This window comes from Mobula hypostoma, chromosome 1, assembly GCF_963921235.1.
Source record: "Mobula hypostoma chromosome 1, sMobHyp1.1, whole genome shotgun sequence".
NCBI classification, from domain to species: domain Eukaryota; kingdom Metazoa; phylum Chordata; class Chondrichthyes; order Myliobatiformes; family Myliobatidae; genus Mobula; species Mobula hypostoma.
Window position 1 is genome coordinate 20,798,392 of NC_086097.1, and position 20,558 is coordinate 20,818,949.

General features: G+C 45.2%; 1 protein-coding gene across 1 annotated transcript in view; it reads right to left on the reverse strand.

The window, feature by feature from the left end:
* Window positions 1–485: 485 nt before the first annotated feature.
* The window catches only part of ism2a (isthmin 2a), a 55,864-nt gene continuing 35,791 nt past the window's right edge, over window positions 486–20,558 (reverse strand). The window contains exons 5-7 of the mRNA XM_063044501.1: window positions 16,861–17,001; window positions 10,427–10,504; window positions 486–7,809 (exon numbers count right to left, since the gene is read on the reverse strand). Of these exons, the coding sequence (XP_062900571.1) occupies window positions 7,292–7,809; window positions 10,427–10,504; window positions 16,861–17,001 (737 nt within the window). The 3' untranslated portion in view covers window positions 486–7,291. The remainder of the gene's footprint in view (window positions 7,810–10,426; window positions 10,505–16,860; window positions 17,002–20,558) is intronic.

The following is a 20,558-nucleotide window of genomic DNA, read 5'->3' on the forward strand; positions in this document are numbered from 1 at the left end:
AATTATGCCCTCACGTATTGGCCATTTCTGCCCTGGGTAAAAGTCTCTGGCTATATACTTACCCTACGGTCCTTCTCATCTTGTACATTTCTATCAAGTTACCCCTCATCCTCCTTAGTGCTGAAGAGGAAAGCCCTAACTCACTCAACCTCTCCTCATTAGAAATGTTCTCTAATTCAGGCAGCATCCTGGTAAATCTCCTCTGCACTCTCTCTAAAAGCTTCCACCTCCTTCCTATAATAAGGTGACCAGAACTGAGCACAATATTCCAAGTGTGGTCTGACCAGAGATTTATAGAGCTCTTGAACTCAGTCCCAATTAATGAAGGCCAACACACCATGCACCTTCTTAACAATCCTATCAACTTGTGCAACAACCTGGAGGGATCAAATTTTATTTCAGAATTTCAGCATCTGCCTTGTTATTATTTCATTATCATAACTAAAACTTAAACTGAGATAAGCAAAAAATATATACATTTGCCAGTTAATAATTTTATTGAAAGACAAAATAGATGATAAATGATGCCTTCTTTTCACATTGAACATAGGTCCCTTAGAAACACATTGTCTCACAGTAGTGCACCTTCAATCATGTAAAACAATTAAGTCTTATTTCTTAAGCATTAAACACAGACAATAAATACTGTACAAGAAACTCACAATTACAGTAAGCTATTAAGTTCTTACATTATGCACAAGATTCCTTTATACAGAGAGATAATCGCAGCAACTTGTTTGCAGGTAATCTTGAGAACAGTGGGATCTCATTTTGAAATGTGACAAGAAAATATAATGGAAGAAATCTCAGTAAAGTGCCTCAGATTTGGAGCAAGAATCTGTATGTTACTCCAAAATGTTATACGAGCTAAACTTCTTAGCGCCCTGATTTTTGTTTCCAAGGTGTGGTGGACCTGTGTCAATGTACATAAGGTCCCTTGGATACATAAAGCATTCTGCTATTGCTCCCTCACAAGTCAATGCGTTTGGTGTGATGTCATGCATTTTGGCTGAATGGATTGCCATCCCTTCAACTGTCCACATCGCAGGGAAGGGGTCACCAGATCGGGAAATCACCACTTTTCTGGTCTGGTTGACACTGATAGCAGTGTACAGGGTGCCCTAGCCTTTATAATGAAGTCAACCTAAGGAAGTGGTAGAAACGTTAGGTGCAGGATCAGCAAACATGGTCACTTCATGTCCATCCAAGGATTCTCAGTGAGCAAAATCCCAGTGACTGTATCGGTCAGACAGCCCAAGAGGTCACAAAGACAGAGAGAGAGAGAGAGAGAAAGAAGAGGGAAGAGGACAGAGAGGAGCCAGAGAGAGAGAGTGAGAGAGACAAAGAGAGGGAAAAAGCTAGAGAGACAGAAAGAGGATGATAGAAGGGGGGGGGTGAAATAGACAGACGGATGAACAGACCAACCGATGCTAGAGTGGTCCAGTGAGATCCTCTTGTTGCCTATGAAGTGAACCCAACTATCGCCCTGCGTATAACTGAACCAACAGGGCACAGAAGGGCTTCACTGATGGAAGGAAGTGTCCTTTACAATTCCACACAATGTTCCATAGCCTATTCGGATCAGCGTCCTGAGGCAGGCCTGGGGTTTACCCACTTCAGTCCCACCCTCCCACTCTCCTCCTGCCACCTCTTCAACAATACAACAGCACCGAAGCTCAGGGAACAAGTCATTAGACACACACTGCTTCAACACTGATAACAGGAAGCCAGGGCTCAGTCTCGTGGAGGTATTCAAGCTAAACCCCCACAAATGGTGTTGCTGAATTCTTTAAAGTAATTTCTTCCAGTCCTTTGTCAAATCAACCTTGAAATAACTGGAAGCCAAATCCAGTTAAAATGCCTCCAATGAAGAGGCGATGTTGCATCCTGTTCTGTGTGACAAAATGCCAGCAGCTGAGATTGATGGATGATGTTTAAGATATACACCACCAGCTCCTGTGACACTTTGATCACATTCATTTAATACAACACCAGAGTTTATGGCAGTGGATGTGGAAGGAGACTTCATCATGGCTAGAGGAGGGATGTTTGACTTCTGCTAATGATTTATAAATGATCAGGTCCCATCTCCCATTTCCAGAGCCACAACAGGGCATAGGTTGGTCCTGTTCTACTGGGTATACTATGTTGGCATAGCAACATTTGCAGGCTCTCCCCAGCACACCATTGCACTGTGTTGGTTGATAACACAAGTGACACATTTCACCATATGCACTGATGTACATGTGGCAAATAGCAGTAATCTTTTTAAAAAAAATTAGCCCAGACCTTCCTGAATGCTCTGAAGGTCACTATGACCCTCTCTCCTCCCCTCACCTGTTAGACGCCTTACAACAACAGGGTGGGGATGTGGTGGTCTGATATACTGATGCCATCACAGTAGTTTTGGTGGGCATTTGGTGTGAACATTGGAAAATGATGACCTTCATCAACTAAAATTACCTCACCTACCTTCAAATCCGCGTGGTCTCCTTGGAACAGCTTCCAGTCGCTCAAGCACTGATAGAATTCTAGTAACATTGTAAGTGTTACATGCAAGATGTTTTGGAAAATACACCCTTACACAGTCTTCCAGTACCCTGGGCAAAGTCGCATGGACTCAGAGATTTGAAATGTTGAATCTCAGTAGAAAGGTCTTTCTGAAGGGATTGGCAACATGGTCTTGAGGTGTTTCTCATGCTCCAGACAACTGTACCAAGGATACGGTGCCAGAACACCACAGTGAAGAGATTTACATGAAGATTAATTTCCAACACCAAGGTATTTAAACACAAGAAACTCTCGACCCAGGATTCTGCCTTCTGCCCCTTTCCTTTCCAGTCCCAATGAAGGGTCCTGGCCATAAATGTCAAATGTCTATTCTCCTCCATAGATACCACTGACTGGCTTAGTGCCTCCAGTCCCCAGCATTTTGTGTGTGTGTGTGTGTGTGTGTGTGTGTGTTGCCCAGGATTTCTAGCATCTGCAGAATCTCGTATCATAGAATATAATTTAATATCCATTTTTGAGACTGTGATGGTGAGCCATTGCCCACATTATAGTGAAGGCACCTTCATAGTGTTAGGTGAGGAGATCCAGGACTTTGTTCCAGTGATGATCATGGAACAAGGAACCTGTGGCTAGTGATATTCCTTGGGCTTTCTGTCTTTAACCTTCCAGTTGCAAGTGGCCAAGTTTTTGGGAGATGATGCTGTAAATGATAGAGGGTGTGCGTAGTTAATGGGAATTCAATCAAGCTTGTTGCTCTGTCCTTGACCTTAACCTCTTTAGTGTTTCTGATTGACAAAGGAAAGATTAGATAGGCTGCGTAGTTTTTCCGGAAGCAGAGGGGTAATGATTTGATAGAAATATTTATTCAAAATTATCAAGGGGATTGTATTGGGTAAGTAGAATCATCTGTCTAAACTAAAAAGGTATAAGGTGAGCAACTCTCAAAAAGGTGGTCAGGCATCATCTATGTCAAATAATCAACCTGAAACACTGACTGTTTAATTCCCCTCCATTGATGCTGCCTTACCTGCTGAGTTCCTCCATTTAGTGTCAGTCACTCAAGGTTTCTATTATCTGCACAATCTCCTATGGGAGCCTTTAGAAAGGATCTGCTGGGTGATATTTTCCACACAGAGATCTGGTACGCTCTGCCTGAGGAGGTGTTGGAGGAAGGTGCCCTCATAATATTGAAGAAGGACTGAGACAAGCACCTGACCTACCAAGGCATTGAGACTACATACCCTAATGGGGAGAATGGGACTAGTATAGTAGTATGGGTGTGGGGTGTATGGGGTGTCAGGGAGGGGTAGCACCTCTGGTGGGGTAACATGTCGCGTCCTTTTCAGGGCGGTTAGTCCACCTTTGGTCCCCACCTGGCACTCAGCTCTCACCTGTGACTCCCCGTAGCTGTTTGCATGTGACAGCGGCCACATCCCGGGCAACGGCTTCGACAAGCCGGCTAAACCAGGTGAGGGTAGCCGACGGGTCTCAAACCCTCGGTGTGGTAGGGAGTTGTCTATCCCAGCATGTGAAGACAGACTCCGGCGGATTGAGTGGACGAGACCTATGGAAGGTCCAACGGTCAAGAAGGCGGTCTCTGCAAGCGTCGTGGAACGTGTAGAACAGGACAAGACACAGAAGACGTCCTGGTCATCCACTGCGTCTAGTCCCATCTCCAGCCGTCTAGACTCTGTCTTGCCACCGGATCCAGATGGGATTTGGGAAGAGAGAGCGAGGCCGACGCTGCGCAACTCTCCCTCACTTAAATCCAAATCACGCGCTAGTCTCCACACCATCATAATGGTGTCGAGGTCCTCATCGACGTCAACGATGGACGAACAACCGTGGGTGTGGGGGGCTGTGTGGCCTGATTCTCTGCTGTACAACTCTCTGTGACTCTTTTTAATGGAATGGCTGCCAGACGATCTGCCAGCACTTGCATGTTGGAGGTTGGTTGTGGGTGCAGGGAGGGATTCAGTGATGGGGAGGTGGGCCGATTATCCAAGAGGCAACTCCTCGAAGAGCTCAGCTCTCCCTCTCTGCAGCTTGGATCACACGCAGCTACCCAGAGTGGAGCCTGAACAATGGCCCTCCGACACAGTCAGGACCCTCAAGTGAACTGTAATTTCCAGAATTACACTCCATGTCTCATTTTGTGCTCACCACAGTTCACATTTATACGAGACTATCAAAATTAGCTTCATTTGTCGTTTGTACATCAAAGCAGGCAGTGAAATACGTTGTCTTGTGTCAAATCAAATCAGTGAGGGATGTGCATACTTCTGGCACCAACATACTCACTAACCCTGGCCTGTATGTGTTTGAAATGTGGGAGGAAATTGGAGCACCCGGGGTGAACGTACAAACTCCTAACAGGCAGCAGAAGGTATCAAACCGGTGCTGTAAAGAGTTGCACTAGCCACTACGCTAGTGTGTGTCCCCTTTGAATTTAGATATAAAAACAAAACCTCCTTTACTTTGAAACCAATGCATTCAGAAATATATTTTCATGTTAGGAATGTATGAAATGAATAAAGTCCTTGCAGGTGCTGGGAGGGTTGACACTGGGAGACAGGAGGATCAGGGGCTGAGGACTGAGGTGAAGAAAGATTTGAGGGTTGTGAATGTGAGGGCCTCTTCTACCAGGAGAGCAGTGGCTGTTTGCACTTTAGAACATTCAGATCTGTCACTGGCACATTGTTGGATGGCCAGAGAGAGTGGCACGGGGGAAGTAGAACTGAGACTGTGGGCAGCATGGTAGTGTAGCGGTTAGCATAACACTACTACCGCGACAGTGACCTGGGTTCACTTCCTGCAGCTGTCTGTAAGGAGTTTGTACGTTCTCCCCGGGACCGTGTGGGTTTTCCTCTGGGCGTTCTGGTTTCCTCCCACGTTCCAAAGATGTACGGGTTATGGTTAGCGAAGTGATCTAGGGCTTTCCTCATAAAGGCTGATTTATACTTCTCGACGCCGTAGGTACGGTGTCGCCGCAACCTATACACAGAGCCTACACAGATCCCTACGCCGTAGCCTGACGCGCACCTCTCCCAAAATGTAACCGCACGTCGCGGCAACACGGACCACAACAGCGGTGATTGGTTCACTTGGTAGCATCGCATTTCCTCCTACACTGCAATAGCTTCCCATTGGCCGTCTGAAGGGCAGGGAAGGAACTCTGGCTGCAATACTTTCCATAAAGCTTTACAGACCTCTGGAATTATGGAGGACACATTTCGCTTTTACGAAAAAAGACGCTTGCTTTAAACTTGTTTACCCTGAGAACGACCACGATGACCATGAAGCATTGCACGGGCAGGTGTGTGCGCATGCGTGACATGCCCGAATTGCAGAGCGACGCAGACACACCAACGCACAAGTATAAATGCTCGTAACGTGCGTAGGCTACGGCGTCGAGTTGACGCACAAGTATAAATCAGCCTTTAGACATGCTCCCTAGTCCAGGGAGCATCCTGGTAAATCTCCTCTGCACCCTCTCTAAAGCTTCCACATCCTTCCTATTACGGTCCTGATCCCAGTGTTCATTCAGAAGGGATTTTCTTAAGCTTTAATTTTTACCCTCTCTAATGCTTCCACATCCTTCTTACAATGAGGTGACCAGAACTGAACACAATACTCCAACCAGCAACCTAAGGAAGGATGATTATATTTGCTCTGCAGTCCTCTGCTCTGCCAGCTGAGCTATTGAATGAAAGCCAAAGGAACAATTGGATTCACGGATGCTCAAGAGGCCAGAAAAAGGAGCAGTTACTCCCTTGATTTGTTCCCTGGAAACTGGACATAAACAAAAAAACAAGTTGAAATTCTGGAAGTCAGATTTTCCTTTGACTTTCGGCCCTGGCTTGGCAGAGTTAGATGGTTCGCTGAACTGAGGTAAATTAACCAGCGGTAAATGGCAGTTGTGTGCAGGGGTTTATGGACAGGGGCCTGTTGTTCCTCAGGCTTGGTTGCACAATTATGAGAATTATAGACAGTGAACTCTGCTTTGAAAGGATGGCCATGTTGACTAGTCTGAGTCAGCAAGCAGCCATTATGGCAAAAGGCAGCTGCAGCAAGATGGATCTGTCACAATATCAGATGTCCCAAAGCAAGTTACATTCAGTAGAATACTTTTAAAGCTGTAATGTAGGGATTTCAGCCGACATCTACAGATGTTTACAGAGCTATTGTGTAATAATGAGCTCCCTCAAGATGCTCCCCCACCGAGGCACATCCCTCTTCCTCAACCATCCACCCTCCAGTGAGATTCGCTTTAAATCCTGCGGCGATGCAAAGGGAGAGTCGCGGGTTTGAGCGATGCCGAAGATCCCGCAGATTATTCCTCCAGAAGTCTGGTGTGAAGTGGGTCCGGGAAAGCCAAGGAGATGGGATCTTGGTGAAGATGAGATGGGCACCTTTTGGGTCTCGGAGCTGCTGGGAAAATGGGCAAAGCGATCCGACTGTGCAATCCCAACAATGTTACTGAGTGTGAACCATGGAACTTCCCGCTGTACCACACAAGGGCTGTGAATAAAACGCAGGGAAGTCACAACGGTGACATATCTCAGTTTATCCTCTTGTGCTCAACACTTGTTGCAGAAATGGTCCCTTTCTTTGGATGAACACATAGTTATATGCAAATATATATATTTTTTAATGTTAGCACCAGCCCGGTACTGTTTCTAATCAATATTGATGGCTGCCAGGTAAAAGCTGGCTGATATTACCAGATGTGAGGTGGTTTGTCATCAATGAAAAACATCCATTTTTGCAATTATTTTTCTCAATACTCTTTTGCTTCCTTGAGCTGAGCCATAAAGTCGTCTTCCAAGGGGTTTTCCGAACAGTTCAGGCCGTTATTGGGCGGGCGCACCGCGTTATAGCGGCTCCAGTCCCCTTTGCACAGAATCCACGGCAGCACGTCCACCTTGTAGTGCAGCTCGGGCGAGAACTCCGTGCTGATCAGGTTGGGGGCCCCCGCGCCCTTCCCCCGGGTTATCAGCCGCATCTGGTCGTCATAGCAACAGTGCTGAGCGGCCAGGGTGGCACTGTCGAAGGAGAGCATGGAGCGGATGCAGAACTTGGAGGTGGGCTTGTAGATGTCGAGACGCTCCTTGGGTCCGCTGGCATCGCGCCAGCGGTAGAACCTGCCCTTGCCGGCTTCGCGGACGCTGACGATGCTGTACACGGCCTCGGTGGGGTAGGTGCAGGGGCAGCTGGGCAGATCAGTCAGCGCCTTCGTCAGGTACTTCTTCAGGAACTCACTCTTGCAGTTCAACCACTTCTCGCAACTGTCCACCTCTGAGGGACGAAAGTCAATTGAATAAAAACACAACATAGGGTGAAGCAAAGACCAGTCAGCATCCTTGGAGAGAGAAACAGCGTTAATATTTTAGGCCCGTCAGAAATGGGGAACATAGAGATAACAAGAGAAGCGCAAGCGGGACTCCACGCGTCAAGCAGCGTGAAGGTCTAAGAAAGATTTATTATCAAAGTCTGTACATATCACCATACACCTTGAGATTAATTTTCTTGTAGGCATTTACAAGGACATAAAGGAATAAAATAGAATTTATGAAAAGTTATGTCTAAACAAGGACTAACACACAGCGAGAGTTATGGAGGGTTGAGTTGCGGGTCAAAGAGACTAGACAGTTCAGCATGGACTAGAAGGGACAACGGGGCTATTCCTATGCTGAAGTGCTCTATGACTCGAAAACAACCAAATTATAAGAATAATAAAAATACTGAGAACATCAGCTGTAAAGAGCCATTGAAAGTGAGTCTATAGGTTGTGTGGAGGGGGAAGGAATTGTCAGTGTTTTGACTGGAAGCTTGATGGAGTGTTTTGACCCGAAATGCAGACAATTCTTTCTTTCCGCAGATGCTGCTTGAGCTGCTGAGTTCCTCCAGGCTGGTTGTATGTCGCTCAAGATTCCAGCATCTGCATCCCCTTGTGCCTCTGAGGCTCTGGAGAAATAACCCGACTTTGTCCAGCTCACACCCTCTATTCCAGGCAGCGACCCGGTAAACCTCTTCTCTACCCTTCTCAAAGCTTCCACATCCTCCCTATAATGGGACAGCCAGAACTGCACACAATACTCCAAGTGCAACATAACCAAAGTTATTATCTAGCTGCAAGCTGACTTCCTCACTCTTTGAGACATGACAGTCTGTAGATGCTGAACTCTGGATCAAACAAAACTGCCTGATAGATAGATTCATTGGATTGAGCAATATCTACAGAGGGTTAAGAACTGTCTACATTTTAGGTCAAAACCATGCACCAACAATTCCTTCTCACCGCCAACAGATGAAGCACATCACATGTTGTTCCTTAACTATTATACTCAATGCCCCATTCAGTTTCCCATGGACTCCACCCAATCTTCCCTTTCATTCGGTGGCCAAATATTTTTGGCCACAGACAGGCTGGAATGTGGATCTTGCTCCCACAGTGTGAGGTTGAAATGCTCAAAAGGAGGCAACCTAGTACATGTGTGAGAAGGCCCACCAGTGAATGCTTTGGTGGGAGAGGCTGGGAGAAGTGACACCAGTTTAGGGCTATTGGGTTGCTGCTCCAGTGCTGTGTTAGATTTATGGAACTGATAACACTAGGCATCATTGACAGTGCAGAAGGCCGTCATAAATTGACCAGCTGTGGAAGTGGGCCAAGGAATGGCAAATGGAGTTTAATTCAGATCAGTGTAAGGTGTTACATTTTGGGAAGTGAAACCAGAGTAGGACTTTCACAGTGAATGGCAGGGCCCTGGCGAGTGTTGTAGAACAGAGGGGTGGACCTAGGAGTACAAATACATAGTTTCCTGAAAATTGGAGTCACGTGTCGATAGAGTAGTGAAGAAGGCTGACCTTCAGTCAAGGCATTGAGTCTAGGAGTTAAGATGTAATGTTGCAGTTGTATAAGTCATTGGGTGAGTTATGCTTGGTTTCGGTTAACCTACTAAAGGAAAGATACCACTAAACTGTAAAGAGTGAAGAAAAGATTTATAAGGACATTGCCAAGATGAGAGACTGGGCAGGCTAAGATTTTATACCTTGGAGTACAGGAGACTGATGGGTGACCTTATGGAGATGTAAAACATTATGAAGGGCATCAGTAGGGTAAACTCATACAATCTTTTTTTCCAGGATTGGGGATCAAAAGGTAGGGCGTGGTCCATATATGGAACGAACTGTCGGAGGAAGTGGTTGAGATAGGTAGATTAACAACATTTAAAAGATATTTAGACAGGTACATGGATAGGAAGGGTTTAGAGAGATATATGTCAAGCACAAGTAAATGTGGTTTGGGCTTCTTGGTTGGCATAGATGAGTTGGGCAAAAGGGCTTATTACCATGTTGACTGACTGTGATAACTCTGCCATGGACGGTCCCAGGCCCAACTGCAGAAGGAGGTAGGTTGGGCATGGGCTCGCAACCCATCCCATAAAAGCCCAGAGGCTACAGGAACACCAACAGAAGTTCCAAAGACCGCATCCCTGGGAAAGGAAGGAGAAGATGGGCTGCACCTGGGATATCTTGAAATATTGGCCCGGGACAGAGGACTCTGGTGAGCTGGTGTCGGCAGCCTATGCCCCATAAGGGATAAGGGGCTTAACTCAACTCATGACTCTGACTCTACTTGAAGCCCAGAGATATTGGACAACCTTGGGGTTGTTAAAGTCAAATTACAATTGCAGACTGACACTTTACTAGAACTCCCTCCTCTTACCAGCAAGAGAGCTTGGACTTGCACTTTTTCTGAATACAATCCCAGGCAGAAAATGAACCAATGAGTTCTGGGTGTCAGGGTATACAGACATGCCTGGTGTTACCAGAAAGGACTGGCTGACCCATTCTTTCTGTTTCCCCCAGCCAGCGTATTTTCACCATGTTGATGTTGAGACTGTGCACTCACCTGTGTCAAACAACTCTGTTCCATTTTCTTTCTCATCCAGAATTTTTTCTGTGGCTGCGCTCACATCATCTTCCATCCCTGCAGGAAAAGAGCACTGTCAGTTTCCAGCTTGGTCCAACAAATCAGCCCGTCAGAGGAGTGATTTTCCCACAGGAACACTCAGTACCAATTTGAAAACCGCCCCAATAGCTACTCGATACCTGGTTTTTTGTTGGACCTGCCGCAGTTTTGTTCAATTGAGCCAATCAAGTTCTGGAATGGCCTTATTGCAACGATTCCTCATCCCAGAACTTCTATGGATCAGGAATAGAGTTTTACATCCCAACTACTGAGCATTTAGTTGGTAAATATATTGGTAGCATATTATTCTCACACATACCAAGGTGCAGTGAAACACTGTCTTGCATAGTTTGTGTACATACCTATGTTAATAGATTCATTAATGCATTATAGTATTGTTGGAAACCACTATTTTTTAATAATACTTTTTATAAGATTTGTACTTTTTAACAAACTTATATATTTTTCACACTCACTGGCAGAAAGTAGTATAGCAGCTAAATAACGGTTTATCACCTTTATCATTGGCTAAGTACTAGAACATTACCCACATGGTGTAACTGTTTCAATTACATAGCCTGTTAACTAATCAATTTCTATTAAGGAATTTCTTTATCTTATCTATAAAAGAGATTAATTTTTCATAAGTGCCATCTTGGCTTCTTCTTTATTCCATTGTCCTGTACCTCTTAGCATTGTTTCCTAGCTCTTTACTTAGTTTGCTCAGTATTTGAATATTTGTTTGTATTCTAAAATAAACTGAAATTTTTGAACTGTCACCTGCCATCTTGTACTCCTTCAGCTCACCCCACTTTCTGATTCTGGCTTCTTCCCCCTTCCCTCCCTGTCCTGATAAAGGCTCTCGGCCTGAAGCGTCTTCTCCATGGATGCTGCCTGACCTGCTGAGTTCCTCCAGCATTTTGAGTGCAATGCTCTGGATTTCCAGCATCTGCAGAATCTCTTGTGTTTATAATTACTGGGCAGTTCGCTTTAACTTCAAGAGGTGGGCAAATTATTAGAACTATCCCTCATGGACAGTCTAAGCCTTGGTTTAGAAAGGCACAGATTAACCGGGGATAGTCTGCATGAATTTATTAAGGGAAAGCCAGATTGGGCTAATGACTTAATTTTTGAACAGGTGGAGGGTCTGTAAGGGCCTTGGCTTTGATGTCATGTTCATGAATTTTTTTACAGTTCGACAGAGAGACATGATAGCGTAGCAGTTAGCACAGTTGCTTTACAGTGCCAGTAATCATCAATTGGGTGTTTGATTCCTTTGCTGTCCTATAAGGAGTTTGTATGTTCTCCCCATGACTGCGTGTTCCAGTTTCTCCCACATCCCAAAGGCGTATGGGTTAGGGTTAGTGAGTTGTGAGTATACTGTGTTGGTACCGGAAGCATGAAGAGACTTGCGGGCTGCTCCCAGAACAACTCATTGACACAAAATGACACGCTTAGATGCGTGTGTGACTGATAATATAGCTAACCAAGTTCTGCATTACAACTCGCCAAAAACTACGTGGCTGTAAAAGGTGCTTAATGGCAGGAAGCAAAGGGGAGTGAGTTATCAGTGTTTTTGCGACTGGAAGGCCGTGGAACGCTGTGAGTTCAGAACCCAGTTCCTTTGTTTTGTAACATAGATGGATGTTTAAGACCTAAATGTACAGAGTTCACAGTTCATACAAAAATTGGCCTTACAATTGATGGGGGGGAGGCAAAGATTTATTTTTGACTTAGACAATGACAGGAATTGAACCCAGGTCACCTGTACTGCAAAGTGTTGTGCTAACCACTACACCACCGTGGTACCCCAATGATGAAAGGTGTCCATCGGAAATTAATCCAGAGAAGAGTGAAGGAATGATTTTGGGAACCGAAGTGAGACAGTGGAATAAATCGAAGTGGGAGAAACAGAGAGACTTTGGCGTGGATATCCACAGGCCACTATAGGCAACAGGATAGATAGAGAAAGTGGTTAAAAAAAGAAAAGATTGATGATAAAGACCATACAACACAGGAGCAGAATTGGCCATTCAACCCATCAAGTCTGCTCCACCATTCCATCAAGACTGATTTATTATCCATCCTTTTACCTGCCTTCTCCCTGTAACCTTTGACGCCCTAATCAAAAGCCTATCAGCCTCCGCATTAAATATACCCGGTGACTTGGCCTCCAGAATTCAGATCAGCTTTATTTGTTACATGTACAAAACAAAAATGCATCATTTTGCGTCAAAGTCTGAGGATTTGCTGGAAGAAGTGTAAGTGGCACCAATATAGCATTACTAATAGTGATTGTACATCTTCAGAATATGGGAGGAGGCAGAAGCACCCAGATAAAATTCACATGGTCATGGGAGAACATACAATTTCTTTACAGACTGTAGCGGGAATCAAACGCTGATCTGTGATCACTGGCACTGTAATGCATTTGCGCTAATGGCTACTTTACTGCGCCACCTCAAAGGGATATAGGATCGCTTTTTTCTTCCAGGCTGTCAAAGAATTCTTAAAATACAGCTTGATACCAGACTTCAAGTGTGAATCTTAGTTACGTAAACTTGCAACTTAATTGGGAAAACACAGGATGTCCACAAGATCACAAAGCTTTAGCAACATACAGCCTTTTTAACTCTATGTTCACAATTTTCTTCCATATAAGCCAAGTCATTGAATATAAGGGCAGGAAAGTTAGTTAGGGAATCCATGTGGAGGTTGCCAACACTGGAACATTGTATCCATAAGGAAATATTTGATATCTGGGGATGTTTTTCTTTGGAAAATAGGAAGCTAACGGGAGAGTTAGTTCGAAGAGTCTAGATGGAGTAAATGGGAAGGATCTTCAACACACAAGGAGCAGAGAGCTCAAAAACCAGGGGGCAGGGATTTTAAATTGTAAAGTAATTGGTAGAAGGGTTAGAAACATAGAAACATAGAAAATAGGTGCAGGAGTAGGCCATTCGGCCCTTCGAGCCTGCACCGCCATTTATTATGATCATGGCTGATCATCCAACTCAGAACCCCGCCCCAGCCTTCCCTCCATACACCCTGACCCCCATAGCCACAAGGGCCATATCTAACTCCCTCTTAAATATAGCCAATGAACTGGCCTCAACTGTTTCCTGTGGCAGAGAATTCCACAGATTCACCACTCTCTGTGTGAAGAAGTTTTTCCTAATCTCGGTCCTAAAAAGCTTCCCCTCTATCCTCAAACTGTGGCCCCTCATTCTGGACTTCCCCAACATCGGGAACAATCTTCCTGCATCTAGCCTGTCCAATCCCTTTAGGATCTTATACGTTTCAATCAGATCCCCCCTCAATCTTCTAAATTCCAATGAGTACAAGCCCAGTTCATCCAGTCTTTCTTCATATGAAAGTCCTGCCATCCCAGGAATCAATCTGGTGAACCTTCTTTGTACTCCCTCTATGGCAAGGATGTCTTTCCTCAGATTAGGGGACCAACACTGCACACAATACTCTAGGTGTGGTCTCACCAAGGCCTTGTACAACTGCAGTAGTACCTCCCTGCTCCTGTACTCGAATCCTCTCGCTATAAATGCCAGCATACCATTCGCCTTTTTCACCGCCTGCTGTACCTGCATGCCCACTTTCAATGACTGGTGTATAATGACACCCAGGTTTCGTTGCACCTCCCCTTTTCCTAATCGGCCACCATTCAGATAATAATCTGTTTTCCTATTTTTGCCACCAAAGTGGATAACTTCACATTTATCCACATTAAATTGCATCTGCCATGAATTTGCCCACTCACCCAACCTATCCAAGTCACCCTGCATCCTCTTAGCATCCTCCTCACAGCTAACACTGCCACCCAGCTTCGTGTCATCCGCAAACTTGGAGATGCTGCATTTAATTCCCTCATCCAAGTCATTAATATATATTGTAAACAACTGGGGTCCCAGCACTGAGCCTTGCGGTACCCCACTAGTCACTGCCTGCCATTCTGTAAAGGTCCCGTTTATTCCCACTCTTTGCTTCCTGTCTGCTAACCAATTCTCCACCCACACCAATACCTTACCCCCAATACCGTGTGCTTTAAGTTTGCACACTAATCTCCTGTGTGGGACCTTGTCAAAAGCCTTTTGAAAATCCAAATATACCACATCCACTGGTTCTCCCCTATCCACTCTACTAGTTACATCCTCAAAAAATTCTATGAGATTCGTCAGACATGATTTTCCTTTCACAAATCCATGCTGACTTTGTCCGATCATTTCACCGCTTTCCAAATGTGCTGTTATCACATCCTTGATAACTGACTCCAGCAGTTTCCCCACCCCGACGTTAGGCTAACCGGTCTATAATTCCCCGGTTTCTCTCTCCCTCCTTTTTTAAAAAGTGGAGTTACATTAGCCACCCTCCAATCCTCAGGAACTAGTCCAGAATCTAACGAGTTTTGAAAAATTATCACTAATGCATCCACTATTTCTTGGGCTACTTCCTTAAGCACTCTAGGATGCAGACCATCTGGCCCTGGGGATTTATCTGCCTTCAATCCCTTCAATTTACCTAACACCACTTCCCTACTAACATGTATTTCGCTCAGTTCCTCCATCTCACTGGACCCTCTGTCCCCTACTATTTCTGGAAGATTATTTATGTCCTCCTTAGTGAAGACAGAACCAAAGTAATTATTCAATTGGTCTGCCATGTCCTTGCTCCCCATAATCAATTCACCTGTTTCTGTCTGGAGGGGACCTACATTTGTCTTTACCAAAGAGGTAAGAGGAGAGATGAAAGAAGATCTTCTTTCCCTCAGAGGGTGAGAACCTGCTTCTTGAAAGGACAGTGGAAACAAAAGCCCTTCTCATGAGGTGGTAGGTTAACTTGCCACTGTCAATCACTCTGAGTGTATAGAATCTAGACGAGAAGGGAATTGGTTGTAATTTGGGGAGAATAAAGTAGGTTTGGTGTAGATGGTGCTTTATGGTTGCCACAGACTGGGCCTGTTTCTATGTTTGTGACTGCAGTATTTGAAATTACATTGACGTGCACTTAAAGAGCCAGGAACTCTGACTCAGTGATGGAAGCCAGGATTAGGCTGGATGGACCTTTTTCAACTAGAACAGACACAATGGGCTGAGTGGCCTGCTATGGTGTGAATGTGCAAGATTCAAGTTCAGAAAGATACACTTCAAAGCAGTGAATTGGAAAATATTTCTCTGTTGAATATGAGATGTCTGTTAAGAGTTGCTCAATGCTTTTGAAGACAAGTCAATACATCTGTCATTCATATGTTGACTGGCATCCAAATCTTTACTTGGAGGGTGTTAATCACAGAACCTTAGAGATTTGTGGCCAGTCAGCACATTGTGACCATGCTGAACAAATAAAGAGCATAAAATATCGTGTGGGAAAGTGTATGATCATGCATTTTGGTAGAAAGAATAAAGGTGCAGACTATTTTCTAAATGTGGAATGAATTCAGAAATCAAAGATGCAAAGAGACTTGGGAGTCCTTGTGCAGGATTCCCTAAAGGTTAACTTGCAGGTAGATTTGGTGGTAAGGAAGGCAAATGCAATGTTAGCATTCATTTCGAGAGAGCTAGAAAATAAAAGCAAGGATATAATGTTGAGGTTTTATGAGGCATTGGTCAGACCACACTTGGAGCATTGTGAGCAGTTTTGGCCCCTTATCTAAGAAACGATGTGCTGACATTGGGGAAGGGATCAGAAGAGCATCATGAGAACGATCCTGAGAATGGAAGTGTTAATGTATGAGAAGCATTTGGTGGCTCTGGGCCTGTGCTCGCTGGAGTTTAGAATATTGGGAGGGGAGAATCACGTTGAAACCTACCAAATGTGGAAAGTACAAGATAGAGTGGACGTGGAGAGGATGCTTCCTGTGTTGGGAGAGCCTAGGATCAGAGGGCACAGAGATGAGGAGGAATTTCTTTAGCCAGACGGTGGTGAATCTCTGGGATTCATTGCCACAGACGGCTGTAGAGGCTAGGTCACTTGACATATTTAAAGCAAAGTTTGATAGGTTCTTGATTAGTCAGGGCATTAAAGGTAATGGAGAGAAGGCAGAAGAATGAGGTTGAGAGGGGTAGTATATCAGTCATGATGGAATGGCGGAGCAGACTTGATGGGCTCTATGGCCTAATTCCACTCCTATATATTAATGGTCTTATTGAGCCTGATCCCTCTTTCCAGCTCTCGGTCCCTAACACAACATACCAAGTGTTCAGCTTGTATGTGGGGGGTGAGAGTTCTGGCCTCCTCTCTCAGCTCCTATCACTGTCATGGTGAGAACACCTCCCTAATGCCCGTTACCCCGACACCGAGGTCTCGGGGCTTCCCTCCCCGCGTTGCCCAGTCGAATCTACCCTGAACACCCCTCACCCACTCACCCGGGCATCGCATCAGGTCACAGGTCCGTGACTCGGTGGCGGTGCAGGCATAACCGCACGACCTGGTGCGCTTCTGGTTGCCAGAGCCACATGTCACCGTGCAGGGGGACCAGGCGCTCCAGTCTTCATCGTCCTTGTAGTCTGTAAAGCAGAGGGTAACGCGTCAGAGTTGCCCCAGGCACAGGGGAGCCCAGGCAGTGTGCCAAGTGACATTGCAGGTAAATACAGCTGCAGACGAGGCCGCAGTCACACCTGCTCATACCCAGTAAGGTGCTCGGGCTGGAAACAATGCAGAATCCTTTATCGTGTTCAGTTTTGGTCGTCCCGTTGTAGGAAGGATGCGGAAGCTTTAAAAAAGGTGGAGAGGAGATTTACCAGGATGGTGCCTGGATAGGTTGAGTGAGCTAGGGATTCTCCCTTTGGATGAAGGAGGAAGAGAGCTGACGATAGAGCTGTGTAAGATAATAAGAGACAGAGATGGAATAGTTAGCCAGAGAAATTTTCCCAGGGTGGAAATGGCAAATATGAGGGGGCATAATTTTACCACCTTTGTGCTAAAGAAATTCCTCTCATCTCTTTTCTAAAGGGACGTCCTTGTATTCTAAGGGTGTGTCCACTGGTCCTGGATCCCCCCAAGATAGGAAACATCCCCTCCAGGTCCACTCTATATAGGTCTTTCAATATTCAATAGGTTTCAAGGAGAACTGCCGTCATCCTTCTAAACTCCAGTGACTACAGGCCTAGAGCCTCCACAGATATTAACCCTTTCATTCCCGGAATCATTCACATGAACTTCCTCTGGATCCTCACCAATGCCAGCATACCATTTCTTAGATAAGGGGCCCAAAACTGCTCACAATACTCCAAGTGATGTTTGAGAAATGCCTTGTAAAGCCTCAGTATTACATCCTTGCTTTTATTATTCTAGTCCTCAAAATGAATGCTAAAATTGTATTGCCTTCCTTACCACCTTTGATTTTGGAATTTTCTCCCTGTTTAGAAAATAGATAACGCCTTTATTGCTTCTACCAAAATGCATGATCATACACTTCCCAACACTATATTCCATCTGCCACTTCTTTGTCCATTCTCCTGATATGTCTAAGTCCTTGTGTAGACTTTACTTCCTCAACCTACCTGTCCCTCCACTATCTTTGTATCATCTGCAAACTTGGCCATAAGACCATCAATTCCATCATCTACAGAACTGTGCAAATGTCTTAGGCACACATATATATAGCTAGGGTGCCCAAGACTTTTGCACAGTTCTGTATTTGTCAACGTGGATTGGAGAGCGAATTTGTAAATCTGGTGGGAGCAAGAGATGTTGGGAATGAGGAGGGTGGAGCGCTGTGGGAAGGGTGTGGGACAGGAAGCAGAGAAGGAGTGCCAGGGGCAGGGGCTTGGTGTAGACGAGCCCTGCCCCGAGACACCAGGCAAGATAATTTGATTCCAAATAATTGGTTTATTGATCATTACAGAATGTCTCTCTGGTGCTTACCACTCCCTTCGCTCTCCCTTCCCCTTTTCCCAACCTTGATTCCCCTCTTCCTGCCCCCTTCTCACTCTCTGTCCACAGCAGAGACCCCTATCAGAATCAGGTTTATTATTTGTTTTGTTTTTACAGCAGCAGTACAGTGCAATACATAAAATTAGTACAGTACTGTGCAAAAGTCTTAGGTACCCTAGCGACATATATGTGCCTGACAGTTTTGCACAGTACTGTAAATCATTGACATATAACTCGAAAAGAAGCAGGTCCCAATACTGACCACTATGGGGTACTACTAGTTACCATTTGCCAAGCTGATAAGACATCCTTTATTTCCACTCTTTGCCTCCAGCCAATCTTCTATCCATGCCAGTAACTTTCCTGTCATACCATGGGCTCTTATCTTGTTAAGCAGCCTCATGTGTGGCACCTTGTCAAAGGCCTTTTGAAAATCGAAGTAAACAACATCCACTGACTCTCCTTTGTCCATCCTGCCTGTTATTTCTCAGAGGATTCTAACAGATTTGTCAGGCAAGGACACCATGCTGACTTTGGACTATTTCATCAGGTGTATCCAAGTATCCCGAAACTCCATCCTGAATAATAGACTCCAACATCTTCCTAACCACTGATGTCAGGCTAGCTGGCCTATAGCTTCCTTTCTTCTACCTCCCTCCCTTCTTAAAGGGTTCATAAAGAATTTGCAATTTTCCAATTGTCCAGAACCATTCCAAAATCCAGTGATTCTTGAAATGATCATTACTAATGTCTCACAATCCCTTCGATTACCTCTTTCAGTATACTCAAGACGTTGGTATACTGCAGTCAGCACATTAAACACACGCGGGAGTCACGCTACAATATTCAGACAGATTATGCCATTTCTAATCTTCAACCTGAAACTGCCAGCACATTGTAATCCACATTTTCCAAGAACAAACACCCTGATTGACCTGACCCGTACACAACAAAGCACAGTAACATAATGACTAGGCTTTAGAGGATCCCGGCATTACTGCAGCAAGAGAATGCATTCCTGGGGCTACTCCCCCCGACTACACGATGCACGGTGTCTGAGGAGGTACATTCGGACTGTATCTGGGCTCGTTTACCACGTTCACAAAAAACTGCATGTTTGGCTGCCTAGTTTTCTGTTGCAAGTTTCTGTCACCAAGTAGATCTGGAATTTCTCCACATCTGGTTTACTCACTAGGCTAATAAACAAGCTTCGTAGAGCAGGCCAGCGAATGGTTTCTGTGCTCAGTAAACACTAACACCTGCACGTCACTGACAGTCCCCATATCATTAGCTTGTTGAGACGTTCCACCAAGTTATTTGAAGTGAGAGTTAATTAACCTCAAGGTCTGCTGCAGAAATGTAAGTGGCACACACGTGCGTGTGCGTGTACGTGTGTGAGCGAGCCCGTGTATGTGCATTTATACCTCTTCCCTTCTCTTCCCCTCACCTCTCTCTGGTTCCTCTCCTCCTTCCCTTTCTCCCATGGTCCACTGTCCTTTCCTATCAGATTGCTTCTTCTACAATTCTTTACCCCTGTCACCTATCATCTCCCAGCTTCTCATTTCATCCCTCCCTCTCCCACCCACCTACCTTGTCTCACCCATCACCTGCCAGCTTGTACTCCTTCCCCTTCTCCTCCCTATTCTGGCTTCTTTCCCCTTCCTTTCCAGTCCTAATGGAGGGTCTTGGCCTGAAACGTCAACTGTTTATTCCCCACCATTGGTGCTGCCTGTCCTGCTGAGTTCCTGCAGCATTGTGTATGTTTTGATGTGCATCTAGTCTATGTATGTTTGCTCATGTACGTACGTGTCTGTACATGTGTTTGTGCGTTTATGTGCCTGTGCACGTATGTGTGTGCATTTGTATGTCTGTGTTACTATCATGTAAGAGCGTTAGTGAAGTATCTCGCCCCGAAACGTTGACCATTCATTTCCTTCGATAGATGCTGCCTGACCCGCTGATTAACTCCTGCATTTTGTAAGCATCGATGCAGATTCCCAGCACCTGCAGGATTCCGCCTCTCTGTATGGGAGTTGAATGTTTTTTGAAAAACTTCTGTGAATTAGTTTGGGCTGATGACTGCTTGATGCTCCTTAAGCAACACACACAAAATGCTGGAAGTAGGGAGCAGTCGTGTAGGGGAATAAACTGTCAACGGTTCAGGCTGAGACTCTTCAGCTATTCAAAT